Source organism: Gopherus flavomarginatus, chromosome 4 (assembly GCF_025201925.1).
Source record: "Gopherus flavomarginatus isolate rGopFla2 chromosome 4, rGopFla2.mat.asm, whole genome shotgun sequence".
NCBI lineage: Eukaryota > Metazoa > Chordata > Testudines > Testudinidae > Gopherus > Gopherus flavomarginatus.
The window spans coordinates 63,696,866-63,711,894 of NC_066620.1; the positions used below are offsets into that span (position 1 = coordinate 63,696,866).

Consider the following 15,029-nt stretch of genomic DNA (forward strand, 5'->3'; position numbering starts at 1 on the left):
GGAAAAAAGAAGCAGGAGGCCAAGATGGGTCCTTTTGGCACCAGAAAAAGTGAAACAAGCAGGCTGGGACAGAAAGAGATGAATTTGATAACTCATGTTTAACTAAACGAAAAGGTACAGTAAGTTAAGGAATAGGTGTTCTACAGTGCTTGGCACAGCATAGACCTCAACCGATTGGGGTCTCTGGGTACTACTTTAATACAAGTAATACAATAATAAAGTGGTGGCGAGAGTTTCTTTCCCCAGTTTCATTCCCCAAATTGTGCCTCTTTTTTATTGGTTAGAAAATCTAATCTTCAAACTGGCATGTCCGAGTGCATATAAACTATGCATCCTGCTCCTCCATTGTTAATCCCTGATAGTCTTTTAAACACCTGTCTCTGGGTCTGTCGAGCTCCAGGACATGGATAAACAGGAAGAATGCAAGGACTTATATAACAATGTTTATAATTAAAGATCTTGGGCTCAGTCCTTGGCTGCTGTTCCACCCCGCTTTGTGTTGCTAGAAAACTGCCATAAAGAAGTAGTAAAAGATTCCCCTTAACATAGGAATCATTGTGTGTTTTGAAGTCGATGTAGACATCACTGCACCACCTCACCCCAGACCTCCATGTGGGGGTCATGTCAGAGGTGGACAAGGGGTGTACTAAGGTTGGGAGGGAGTGAGGCAAAGCATATGGCACTCTGCCAGATCCTTGGCTGGCACAAGAGATGGTTGCAGCCAGAATAACTAGGAGCAACTCTAAGGCTGCTCTAAGTTAGGGTTTGCCTACACAGCAGCTGTGATGTGTAATTCTCAGTTTAGATAGACTTATGCATACACTCGCTCTGCTTGTGCTATAAGGTGTCAAAAAAGTGGGGTGTTGTGTGGAGGAACATGCGGGGGGAGGGAGATGCAAGGGGAGATGCCAGCCTTGTGCAGGTGGGAGGCTGGGCTGGAAGGGGTATAAGGAAGGGTTCCAGTGTGTGGGGGTCTGGCAGGGTTTGAGCAACCAGCAACAGCCTCAAATGAGGGTCGAACAGGGTTCGAGTGACCAGCAACAACCTTGAGTGGAGGCCTGGCAGGGTTTGAGTGACCCATGAGTAGTGATAGCCTCGAGCGGGTGGGGGGGGCCAGCAGGGCACAAATGACCAGTGACAGCCTTGAGGCGGGAGCCCAGCAGAGTTCGAATGACCACTGACAGCCATGAGCGGGGGGCCAGCAGCTGGGGCCAGCCCTGTGGTGGTGGGAAGCTGGGGCCAGCCCCTGGGGGGTAGGGATGCAGCACTGGTACTAGCCCTAGAGAGGAGGGGCTTGGCCCAGCCCCACGCGATGTCCCGTTTTTCCTTTGGGAAATATGGTCACCCTATCAGGCTAGCATGCTAAAAATAGCAGTGTGATAGTGGAGGCTTGGGGCTAGCAACCGGAGTACATATCCAGGGGGTTGGGAGGGATTGTACTCGGGCAGCTAGCCTGAGCTGCTGCCAATGCAGCTGTGACTGCACTGCTAGTTTTAGGCATTAGCTTCAGCAAAGCTAGCACATATGCATCTATTTGCACTGGAAATCACATCTCTTGGCTGTTGTGTAGACATACTCTTAGACAGAGAGCCTCTTCAGCCTCTGGCCAACTCAAGATTGGTGACGCAGCAAGGTGGTTTAAATCCATCTCAAGCCCTGTACCATCTTCGACCAGCAGTGCTGAAAGTAAACTCAAGACACTAAGAATTGAGCCCCTTGGCTGCAATTCAAAAACCCATTCTCTGATGTCTTGTACTTGCATTTATTTGTATTGATTTCAGGCTGTCTTCTGCCAATTTGATCTCTTCTTCATTGATTTGCTTGCTTGTTTGTTTCACTTTTTCAATTGACCTCCCTTGGTGGCTCTTTAAGGTAGTGCACAGCAGTTTGAATCTCTCCAGTCTGTTTTCAGTGAAGTCAGAGAGTCATTACTGTGCTAAAACCACAAATCAGACATGGGAGTTTGTTTCCTCTTTAATTCCCATTATTAGCAGGACTTTTTATTTTTGCTGATGAGCAGTATATTCAGATAGTTTTAGAAGACCTTGTTCATGTTGTGACAATGGAATTATCATTCCTAATCTATGAGTTACCCTTGAGAAAGGAATACATAGGGCTCTTCTAGGGTGACCAGATGTCCCGATTTTATAGGGATAGTCCCAATATTAAGGGCTTTGTCTTACATAGATGCTTATTACCCCCTGCCCCATTTTGATTTTTCACACTCACTATCTGGTCACCCTAGGCTCTTCAGATTACATCAGGACAGCAATTAAATCTATACACATCCACAGTTGGCTTCCAGAAACATTTGGATTTAAGGCATTGCTTTGAGTTAATCACGTTATAACACGTTAGTCAGATCGTATTATAAATTGTTGTATATGTACTGCCTGGCTCAGAACAGTGTGATCAATGGGACACAGTACAGAACATATGAGCAGTTAAATATTCAAAACAGTAAAAATTAATTTTTAAAAGCAATTATTTGTTTAATTACATTTCATTGAGAAGTGTCTCCAATGGAGTTGTATTTTACGGATTTCAAAGCACAAAAGACGTTTGTCTTGAACAATCATTTAACTGAATCTTTATCCATAACAACCAGTTCACTGTGATCTGCTCTGTCTAGTTAAATCAGTACTGAAAATAGCACCTTATTTGATTGAGGGTTTGGGTTTCGGGGAGGAGGGTTGTTTTGGTGGTTTTTGCATTTCTTTCAATTAATCTGCTTCTCAATACTCAAAGATCTATATTTGTCTGGTAATTTTAAGAAGAGTATTTAGTACAGGAAGAGCCTGGAGCCCTTGTGAAATTTGGAAAGACACTTGCAAAAAAGGGACCAATCCTATATCCCTTGTGTTCTGAAAACTTCCATTGGCACCGAACATCACAATGTGGGCTCTCCTTTCCCCAGCGGCTTCATGTGGAGTTTTGGGCTCATAAGAAACAGACAATCTGTCCCAAGTGCTACTAACTGCCTGAGGGCTTATCTACCCTGGAGAGTTGTTCTACTTTACCTATACCAGTACAGTTAATGTGGTACAACCTCTTCAGTGTGAATGCAGTTATAAAGGTGCTTTATATTAATATTAGTTATTCCCATATGAGAAGGGGAATATCTATATTAGTAGAAGACCAGGTCTACTCTTGAAAGGCTTTTCCTGTTTAGCTATACTGGTATAATATACTGGCAAAGCCTCCTTGTGTGGATGTGCCTACACGAGCAAAAATGCACTTTCCAGACCCCTCCTGAGTGAAACAAACTATACCAACAAATGCACAGTTTTGCGGGGATAAATGTGTCTACACTATGGGCTTTTGCTGGTGCAAATCTGCCAGTCACAAATCATACCCACATCACACCCCTCACTGAAATAGCTATCCAGGCAGAAGTTTGTAATGTTGACCTTGTCTAAGTCATGTTAATACCAGTAAAAGTCCTAGCTATACTTATATAAGTATTTCAGTGAAAAAAAAACTGTTACCAACATAGTTATACCAGTAAAACTATTAAATGTAGACCAAACCCAACTAACATAAACACTCCTTTCTGTTCAGCTCTGGGACAAGTCAGTAATTAGTATTTTTCAACAAAAATTTCAAAATTTGATGCTTAGTTCAAAAGTGTTATTAGCATCTTTAAAACTTATTCAAAGTATCCATTACGTATTATACAATCAAATGTACTACAAACTTTTATCATTGCGATCAGTTGATGATGGGAGTGGAGTGCTTCTAGCTACCATTCTTCCTTTCTAAATAAATGTTAAAATATCTTTTTTTAACTACTCCCTTCCCTAGAATCACCACATGTTGGTTCCTTGTGGATTGATAACCTTTCTGGTTATAGTCTGGTTAGAAAACACTGAAAAAAGTAAAGCTTTACACTGTGCAACAACATAGGAGTCTGACTTCATGTTCTGTCTTGTTCACACAAGGGATGGGAAGATGTATTTGAAATCCCAAGAAACGTATAGAGTATGTCTACACTGCAACCACACCCATGATTGCAGCTTGTGAAGACATACACACTAGCTTTGATTTAGTTAGCTTGGGTCTCAGAGCAGTGAAGCTGTGGCAGCATGGACTCCAGCATGGCCACCTGAGTAATTACCCAGGGTTCTAGGAGGTTAGTGCAGTCCACTCTGAAACCCGTGCTGCCATGGCTTCACTGTTTTGGTATCCAAACTAGCTAGATTAAAGCTAGCTTGGCTATGTCTACACGAGCTGCAATCACACCCTGTGACATACCCACAGAATATATGTTATAGTTTGGCTATTATAATCTAAAATATTGCATATGGTACATACTGTAATAAGACTATTAAATGCTTAAGAATTATTATGGTAACTCTGAGACATTTAATTTCTTATGGTTGACTGATTCCCAGGCAATGGAGCTACCTGGTGCTAAAGATCTTTGATGTTTTAAGTTTTCCTCCTTCTCTAAAACACTCCTCTTATACACATGACATCTCTAATGGCTTAATTTGCAGTGATTAACATAGCATATATGTGCACATTTACAAAGAATTGCTTTTAAATTTTAAAGATAAATTTTATCTTGACATAGATGCACTCATACTAGACATTATGGTCAGCATGAAAAAGCTAAATCCATCCTCAGGTTTGCATTTTACTTTTCCGAGTATCCAGAGGTACAGCTCAGTAAAGTACATGTTCAAATCTCTGCCTAGAAATTGTTTTAATTTGCAATCTTGGGAAAACAGAAAATCCCTCCTGTTCTCAAAACACACATACTGGCTGAAGTTGCATTCTTTTTAATTGGTTAAACTTTTATCAATGAATAATGGTTATTCATCCAGCAATCTAGTTATGGTTTGAAATAATTGTTGCACTAAACCAGTGTCATAGGATGAAAGGGCACTTGATAACAAAATTGTGAAGGGGAATCGTATAGGGCATGGGAACATAGTTAGGGGTAATGAGATAACGAAATTAAGAAAGGGAAAACTCTAACTGTGAATATGTGACATCTTGATAGTGAAATGTATCAAGGGGTGGAAGTTATGGAAACTTTATCACATGGTGGGGAGGGATAGCCTGCTAAACCCAGGATTGTGAGTTCAATCCTTGAGGGGGCAAAAATCAGTACTTGGTCCTGCTAGTGAAGGCAGGGGGCTGGACTCAATGACCTTTCAGGGTCCCTTCCAGTTCTAGGAGATAGGTATATTTCCAATTATTAATTAAAATTATTTATTATTAATTATTAATTATTAATGGGACATTTAAACTTGGTCCAAACAAAACATGAGAAAACCAATGAGGAACCAGTTCTGCACTGGCAGAGAGATGGACTGACCTAAGAGCTCTTTTCCATCTCTAGCATCTTTAAAAATGTTTGGGTGAATACTTGGAATTCTCTATCTGCCTTCTTAGGTCTTCTCTTGTATTTAGTAGCAGGAGAGCATTATTCTGTGACAGTGCTTGACATCATTGACAGAAGATAGCTTAAGTTCCTGTGTTTCTCATTGAACAAAGTTACGTTTTAGGATATATGGGATCGAAATATACCGGCTCCAGTTTAGCTACAGTAGATAAGTCGGGGAAGGGTAGGCAGGGCACTTCCTATCCTGTGGAGCAATGTAATTTGGCTGACCTCGTGGGAAATTTCAAATGGTGAGAGGCAAGTATGACTTCATTAATCTCTGAGATTTTGAAAGCTCTTTAACCATTTGCACTTTGTTTCTTTCACAGACCATCTGAAAGGAGAGATAACTCAGCAGCACATGCAAAGGGCAGCTCTAGGTAAGAGCAGAATATTCTTGTATGAGTAATAAATAGTGCATTGGGAAGAGAGGGCACTTCCCAGTGTTTATACGGAATGTGAACATAATACATGCAACTGAGGCTAAACAAAACATTATGGGTTTTTTTTAGTTTTTGGATTATGAATTTTCTGCAATAAATGATGCTCTTTTTCATATTGTGTAGAACTGGGCAAAAATTTTCAGATGAATATTTTCCAAAAAAGCAGCTTTAGTAAACCCAAAACTAAAAAAAAAATTAAAAATGGCAAGGGGATTTGATTCACAAAATAAGAGGAGGAAGTAGTAGTGGCGGTGGTGCCCTGTCATAACTTTTGGCCAAATAGGGCACTCACTTGGGCTGTGGAGCAGGAACTTGAGTATCCCATATCCTAAGTGAATGCCCTAACCAAGTAGCTGTAGAGTCATTCTCGCTTTGTCTCTTGCTCAATGACTTTTATAATATTTTATACAAAAAGTGGAACAGTTTCAACAGACGAGACGGAGAGAGACCCACCTAAGAATAGCCTATTGTTGTTGGGGCACTCACCTGGAAGGAGAGTGATGTGGGTTCAACCTGGGTCTTCCACACCCCGGATGAGTGCCCCAACCACTGAGCTAAAAGTTGTAAGAGGGACACCAGTGGCACTACCACTTCCTCCTGTTTTGTGAATTTAGCCATTTTAAAACACCTGGAAACAAAATGTTTTGGGGCAAACTACATGTTTCATTCAGTCTGAAACTGACTTTCATTCTTTCAGAATTTTCATATTTGGTTCAACCCAAAACAATTTATTTTTATTTTTCAGAACTGCCAGCAAAATGAAAAATCCGTTATTCTCCTGGCTCATATACTGTGTAAAGGCCACACATTGTTAAATGCCCCTTTCCCGCATACTTAAGGCAATGGCTATGCAGGTCAATAACTAATATCTCGCTCTTGTAAGATAGACAGCATTTGAATCTGGTTTTCTTTCCAGAATCAAATGGCCCCTATCACAAGCCAACCAGCTGATGGACTGACCTATATGCTAATACAGTGATACAGTTTCACTTAATGCTACCCTGCTGTTCATATTTTAAAATAAAGCTAGACAAATATTAATAAACTATTTGCAAAATAATACACCAGTGCATCTGCCAAAGTGACAAGGGGAGTGATTTCAATTAAAGCTGTTATCCTCTATGGACTGCATTGGATCTGTGTGGGAAAACTCAGACTACCACTTTTCTCAGCTTCTGGAGTAACGACAGCATTGCGAGCCCAGAGCAGGGCTGCTCTTTCAAAAGCCAGGAGGTATGCCTCCACATCATCCTCCCGTGTCATTTTCTGAAGGCAATGGCTGGCCCGTATGGTCCGGGTCCCTTCACAGCTGTTGTTCAGTTCCATAAGGGCCTTCATCTGGTTCACCAGGTCTTTCAGCAGGGTTCGGTCCTGGGCAGCCTGGCTCATCAACAAATGATTAGTTTCCTGCTGCATCCGAAGTGCCTCCTGTTGGGCAGTTGCTTGGACCCAGGTAGCCTCCTGCTGGGCCGCGGTGGCTTGTATTAGGGCCTTGACTACGTCTTCCATCTTAAGGATGGGAGGGTTTTGTCTAACCCTGGTTTAAGTCCCCAGCGCGCAAATCCCACCCCTGACCCCACTTGTGGCAAATTGCCGGCACTATTTTGATGGGTCTCGCGCTTTCTCTTCTTTGGGGAGGGTCAAGGGCACCATTTCTTGCCCTTGCAGTGGAATGTTAACTGCCCCACTCGTGTCCTAGAGGAGGGGAGTGGAGAGGGAGGGACCTGGGCCTTCCCTCTACTCCAGGTCCCAGCCCAGGGGCCCTGAGGACAGTGGTAAACCACTTGAACTGACACTTCCTTCCCCTGGGCTACTTCCCTCTCCTGCCCTTCAGCTTGTGGGAGGGCTTCCTGCCCTCCCTCTGTACAAGCCAGGTGCCCCTTTGCCTAGGGTCTTGGACTTCTTAGCTCACCGCAGCCCTTCTCCAAACTGTCCTCTGCTTCCCTTCAAACTGTTCTCTGCTCCAGCACCAATTCCTCTCTGCTCCAACTCCTTCAAACTGTTCTCTGCTCCATCTCCCACACTGTCTGATTGAAGCAGGGGTTTTTATCATGTGACTGGCTTCAGGTGCTCTAACTGGCTTCAGGTGCTCTAATTAATCTATAGCAAACTTTCTTCCCCTTACAGGGAATAAGGCTCTCTTCTAACCCTCTCCTGCTGCTCTCATGCTGTATCACAGTTGCATTTAAAGTTGTTCCAAGGTAACCCATGACACTGCTATCAATGAGAATTCCTTATGCAGTGTTTCAAAGAAATAAAAAACGTGTACACTCCAACTGTGTGTTCCAGTGTGCACTGTAACATCTGGCCTTGTCTCAAACATTTAATGGCTCCTTATTGTACATAAAAAATAATGGGGAAAATGTTCTTTTAAATAACTATTCAACTGATTTTCATAGAAAAAGATAAGTATGGACTATTTTTAAAGGCCCCAGGGAAAAAGCACAGCACCGACTCTGCCAGCTACACATAGCATTGTGACTATGCCTTCAATTTTCCTCAGTATAATGTGCAGCCAGTGTGTTTTGGCTTTTGTTTTGAACATTGCTGCATGCTTATCATCACTAAATCTGGACCATACAAAATATTTTCCAGACTTTTTTTCCTTCATTCATTGAGCCTTTTAAATATTCTGTGTATTTTGACCTAATGTTTATTCTGTTGATTGGGGCACCTCATTTGCCTGCTTATCTTATTCCACATATATTCTTCCAGAGAATAGCAGGTCTCAGCTCTCCTAAAATCTTTCTTGATGACCATAAATCCATCAAGACCTTTTTGAAGGAGAACTGCTTGGTAGGAAGCCTCATTAAGAGTTTTTAGAAATCCCTGTATAAAATAATACATACCACTTGAATTCGAATTCAAGTGTTAACATCTTCCAGCTGCCTCTTCTATTTTATTTTATTTTTTACTTAAAGCACTTTTATGATCAGAACTCTTTAAGGAGCTCTCTTGGGTGGATTTTAAATATTGATGATCTGTTTTCCCTAATAGGCTCACTTTAGATGTGGATTTCTCATTGAAGGAAACCTCCCTGCTCAGCCAATTGTTCTTAGCTGTCTCATCTTTTAAATCACCATTGTCTGCATATTGACAAAGCACCACTCAAAGAGTCAGATGGGGAGTTTCAGTGGAGGCAAAGAACATCAGATTGTTCTGATCTTCTGGTTCTGTAAAGAAGAAACTGCATAAAATTGCAAAAGGGCCTAATTCTACCATCCTTACTAATACCCAGTAGGACTTTATCATGCAAATTATTCCATTCTTTTCAATAGGAACACTCAAGAGTAGGGTATAACTAAACATGACAAAGGGTGGCAGAATCAAGTACAAAATGACCAGATTAACATATTTTTTTCTCTTCTTCCATTCTTCCTGCTTTCCTTTTTCCCTTTCCACCTCTCTCATCAGCATAAAAAACTGCCTTTGCAAGCAGCATAAGCTATGTCGGCGGGAAAAACTCTCCCACTGACACAGTGCTGTGCACACCAACACTTATGTCAGTGTAACTCATGTCACTCAGTGAGGTAGAATATTCACACCCTGAGCGACATAAATTTTGCCCACATAAGCTGGACTGTAAACTTAGCCTCAGACAACTCCTTTCCCCTCTCCTATTCTCTTTTTTCCCTGTCTTTTTTTCACCACCCTTTTGCTCTTGTATTTTCTATCTCTCAAGTTTTCTACTGTCTTTCTCTGCTCTACTTTTTCACTCTCTGTTTCATGTTAAATCTCTATTTTTAGATCTCTCTCTTATATGTGGGTCCTTTTGTATGAACGTACACAGGATTACAGTCCTAAGGTAGCACAACCTAGTATGGGACACTAGTATGCTTCTATTACTACAGAAAAAGGAAAAGCATTCCCCTGAGTTTGCTGTGCTGTAGAAGGCATAGGTACCTCTGATGTGATTCAGTGGGCAGTAGTATCACAAGATGCTATCAGATGAAATTCCAGTAAAATATAGAATTTCATTCTCCACTATGTTACTCCGGTTTTATATAGCTGTAACTCCCTGGAAGTCAATAAAACCACTGGAGTTGCATTAACATAAAGCTGGAGTAACATGGAGATTCAAGCCCATTGTGACTTATAAAAACTACAGTGAAATTAGATAATCTTTTAGTCTGTTTATCCAAGACGTTGCAGGTGAAACAATTATAAATAGCGAGCAATGTCAGTTAATGCACAGCAGCTATGAAATAAATGCTGTAGTCTAACCTGACCTTTTCTATGTGTAAATTTCCTTATTTTTTTTAAAGGCTTGGTACAAATTACATTAGTAAAAACGCTGGTTTCCCAGTGCTTTCTATCACAGTTCAGGGTAGCTACACCTGTATTCCCCCCTGTGGTTCAGCAAGAGCACCCACTCTCAGCTTCCAGCTCCCCAGCCATTGCCTCTTTGGGAGGAGATACTAATCTCTTTCCTGTCTGACTGGGGTATTTCCAGGCTGAACAGTTCCTCGACTATACTGTGATCTCCACAGCAAAAGACAGACTGCCTATGCAGGCCTTCTTCACTTCTTTCCTCAGAGATGGGACATAGCATAATTGCCACAGTTAAGTTACTATACAGCAAGTACAAGCAAGTACATTTATTCTTTAGGCGGGAGCACTGGAACCTTGGTAGAAGTGGGAGAGCCATGAGGACCTGCTCCTCTCTGTGGCCTCACTCCCTGGTCTCCTCTTCCCCCCTGAAACTCCACCCCTTGGTCAGGTCGGAAGCCAGAGCTGCGCCATGGTAAGAGCCACCCAGGGATCCCAGCCACTCTGGGGAGCCCCTGACCCTCCACCTTTCCTGGGGGAGGAGCCTGAGGGCAGCACCAGCCTATGTCCCTGCCCCTGGAGTGTGCTTTCCAGGGCAGGTGGAGAGTCCGGGGCTGCCCATAGTGGCCCGGACTCCCGAGGTGGCTCTTACCATGGCCCAGCTCTGACTTTTAGCCTGGCCAGAGGTGGGGCCTCAGGGGGAAGAGAAGGAGCAGGGGCACAGAGGGGCCAGGTCTTGTGGCAAGGTGCATCTAAGAACAACCTTGCCCCCTCCCCCCCCAGGAAGAGGCTGGCACCACTGGTAGGGGTTGTGTTTCGCAGTGGATACCGTGCTGCAAAGCACAGCGCCTGCCAGCACCATTCTATGCCTGCCCAAGTCATGCAGTTTGGGGGGCAACAGTGCCCCCCAAACTGTGCCCATGTTAAAAAGTGGGCAGGCTTAGCCTTCTCACTTTTAAAAGTGGAGGGGCTATGATCCCCCACTCAGCTCCCCACCCCACCCCCAGTTCTGGCACCTCGTCTTAATGTGAAAGCATTACAAAGAAAACATATTAAAAACTATAAAACAACCTACACACATACTAATAAGCTTACCAGAGATCACCCCCAACTCCACCAAGGGGGATTTAACCCTTCAAACCCCTCCGCTCAGAACCACCATCCCAGTGAGTTAGTGAGTTTATCCAGTTTGGGCTTTGAAGAGGCCATGAATAGGTAATCAGCCATACAGTGAGTTTCTCTTCAAGGTGTAGCTTCAGGTGAATAGCTCTCAAAGTGAGTAATTTGCATTCTCTTCTTCCTAATATTTCCTATGAACTCCCACTCAGCTAAAAGCTCAATTTTGTCTGGCCCATTGTTTCAAAAGAGTTCTTTGAAGTGCATAATACTTCACAGTGTTTACAGTAGTCCTCTCTCTCCCTTAAAAGACATTACATACCATTCCACAATAATACATAAATATTTGCATTTTTAATACAATGCCCTCCTAAGATACTTTGACTTAATTCACTAAGGTTTGTCCCGGATATTGTCATATATATCACACCTTCCACCTGTCCCATCCAGCTTTCCCTATAGAGTGTCTCACACATACAGATGCTTTTTTAAATGTTCTCTCTAGATTGCAGTCAAAGGCATATTTTAAGTTTAGGGTTTCAAAGGTTTTGGAGTGACATGGCCCATTGATAGTGCTTAGATGTCCTCTTAACAAAGAAACACACCTAGAGCAGTTAACTCGCTTGCTCAACTAACCTGGAACCTATTTATTTCTCTCCCTTCAATATTGGCATGTACAGCAAAAGAGCTGACAAGTTCTGTGCATCCTCATTAGCTTTAACCAGCTCCATTTGCTCTCTTTTTTCACTCACCTTCTCTCTTCTCCCATTCATCATTCCAATTTTCTACCTTCCTTTTTTATATACGTTTTTAAATCCCTCCTACCACTGAGCTACCTGTTAAGAGGTTGCTGAACACATTAGGAAATAGCAACACTACTCAGTGAATGAGAAATGCTACTGCTTCCAGAGATACTCATTTATGGCCCACTTCCACCACCTTTATGGCCATTATGTAGTATATATCTCTGTGAGTGATATATATACATTGTTTTTCATAGGGCTGTTTGCGGAGCAAGGTACAATTTAATTTGAGTAAGGGTGGCAAATTTGGCTATCAGGGAGGAATCTATCTTCAATTTCAGAGTCAAAGAGTGTCTTGTTTTGTGAGCGTTTTTATTACAAAACTCTGTTTTGCCAAGATTTATAACTTAGCTGTTGAAACTAGGTTTGTTGAGAAACGTGGTGTTCATGCGCTAGTCTTGAAGGGGGCACTCTCCAATCCCATTGAGCAGCTGAGCAAAACTTTTTTTTTAAAAAAAACCCACGCCCCACCCTATGTGAAATGACTAGGGGAGTCAGAGATGGTTAACTAATTTCCCATTGTCTGTTGATTTCCTTGGGTCCCCACAACCAGATGTCAATTGCCATCTCCAATGTCTGATTCAGAGCGCTCAACTCTGGCATAGATTGTTAGCAGGAATCTTTAGTGCAGTTTACTCCTACATTTGATCAAGAAGGGACATGATCATTCAGGTTGTAATATGTGGCCTTTGCCATAACTCTCTGTAGCTTTGCTTACATCATTTTTCCTGGACTTTTGAAAACTGAACATCCCTTTAAGAAAATGAAACCAATTGCACCACTGCTTTTGTCCTTCCATGTAATGCTTAAGGCCTCTATATATTTTAGAGCTTCATATTATGATGATGCTTGTCCTTTCTTGAATGTTTTGATTGTGAAATAATATAGAGTGCTGACATTTAAAGTACTATCATTGGTACCCAGAAATAGTTTGCAAATTTGTATTGATTTCACCAAATTGTTTTGTTCAAAAATGACTTTAAAAATTCCCGATGTTTCATTATGACATTTTTTAAACAAAATATTTTTACCTTTTTTAGGTTCAACATAAAGGAAATTTTGAAACAAAAAAAAATTTGATTTATGAAACAACCAAAAACATTTGAAAAGGTCAATATATAAACAAAACATTTCATTTGACCCCCACCTTTATTTTCCAACTTTTTGATTTGCCAATTTCTTTTAAAAATTTGGTTTTGGTTTTTTGGGTTGTATGTTTGTGATTGTTTGGTTGCTGTAGTCATATTATTTAGATTTTGTTGGCTTGCTTGCTTGTTTTGTTTTAGGAATTACCCGTGAACCATATGAGTTATACTCACAGCTGTAATTAGCATCCATTGAAATGAACAGGACAGTTCACACCTCAGAGCTATTGTTTCAAGGTCTGTGCAAACTCAGGCAGAGGTTGCTGCATCAGTTATACTTAGGTCATGTTTTGAAGTTTTCGCTGCAGCTATCGCAACTAGAGATATACTTAGTTTTTAAATACTCTGGAGAACAGTTGAAAGATCTGTCCGTGACTCTCTCAACTAGTTCTTCCCATACTCCTGTGGGGAAAGGACACTCCACACTTTGGGAAACACTGGTTACCTCATGCTTATTCCCCCAATCTAACCTGAGCTTGATTTCTTCCATCGCCTTATTTTTATAACTGAGAAACCATTTTAAATTGCTCATGTGAAGAAACAAGTTCTCTTTCTGTACTAATGCCATGACAGAAGGACACACAAGTGTTTTCAATCACAAAATGGCAGAAGCTGAGAAAAGTGGTAGTCTGAATTTTCCCACACAGATCCAATGCAGTCCATAGAGGATAACAGCTTTAATTGAAATTAAAATGATCTGATTTAACATAATCATTTCTGGCTCTGAAAGTCAATGTCTTATGAATAAACTATTTAAAAGCTCCTACAGGAACAATCCAACTATTGTCTACTAAACAGTCCAAAAGTTTTAAGTATTATTTTCTCCTCAGTGGCAGGAGATAACCCAAAAAAAAGTCTGCCATGTGCAGCTAAGTGTCAGAAGAAGGCCTTGTAATTTGGTACCTCCTATATATTTGTATATGTGTGTGCATATATTTACACATAACTGAGTTTTTCAGTCTTTAAAGTTCACTAATTTTTAAGCAAAACAGAAGCAATCTGCTCAGTCTGTGTGTAATGCTACCGAGTGACCTAGGGATGATGGCATGAATGGAAATGGTACAGAAGAGCAATTTCTCTTAATATTGCACAATTTTGATTATGCTACAATATTACAGTATGTTCTGTTCCTCTGGATATTTGTGTTTGAAAGCTGAAGCAACAACAATCTATTTTTGTAAGAGTTCACAGTTACTACTAGCAGCATGCCCTGTACTGACCTAATTCTTAGAGTGACCTCTAGTGGCGTTAAGGCCACTTCTCTTATGGCTAGATTTCATTTCTCCAGGGTTTCTATTAGATCCATGGAAAACAATTGGTAATGCTTAGACTTGAGGGCTGTTTTTGGAATTCTAAGATTGAAAGGAGGTGGATCAGGTTATGTTTGTTTAAAAGCATCCATTTTCCACTAATTCTAGCATAAGGATATCAATAGTAAAGCTGGGCGAACACCTCAAAAAACATTCCATGAATATTCACTTGGATAAAAAAATTGAATTTATGTTGGCTGTGTTCACGGTCCTTTGGCATTCACTTTCCTTGGCTGTTGTAGCAAATTAGTTTACTGGCAGGAATGTTTGCAGAAACAGCAACTTTTGGACAGATATTAGAAATATTCGTGGAAGGTGAATTTTTCACACACACACACACACACACACACACACACACACACACACACACACACACTTCCTCTGCAAATACTGTGTGTTTGTGTTTTATACTTTTCTCATCATTGTAGTACCTAACATGTACTGAAGTCAGTGGAGTTACTCCAGGTTTGCACTAGTGTAAGACAGACCAGAATTTGGCCCCTGAATATTAGACAATTGTAAAGTTGCACACTGTAGCAGACCCACCCTGT

At 41.4% G+C, this 15,029-nt stretch overlaps 1 protein-coding gene across 6 annotated transcripts in view; it reads left to right on the plus strand.

Annotated features, from left to right (window-relative positions):
* KIF6 (kinesin family member 6) overlaps positions 1 to 15,029 on the plus strand; it is a 295,124-nt gene that overhangs the window by 247,239 nt on the left and 32,856 nt on the right. For all 6 annotated transcript variants that reach the window (XM_050948491.1, XM_050948493.1, XM_050948494.1 and 3 more), the window contains one exon: positions 5,722 to 5,772. In XM_050948491.1, coding sequence (XP_050804448.1) covers positions 5,722 to 5,772 — 51 coding nt within the window. The remainder of the gene's footprint in view (positions 1 to 5,721; positions 5,773 to 15,029) is intronic.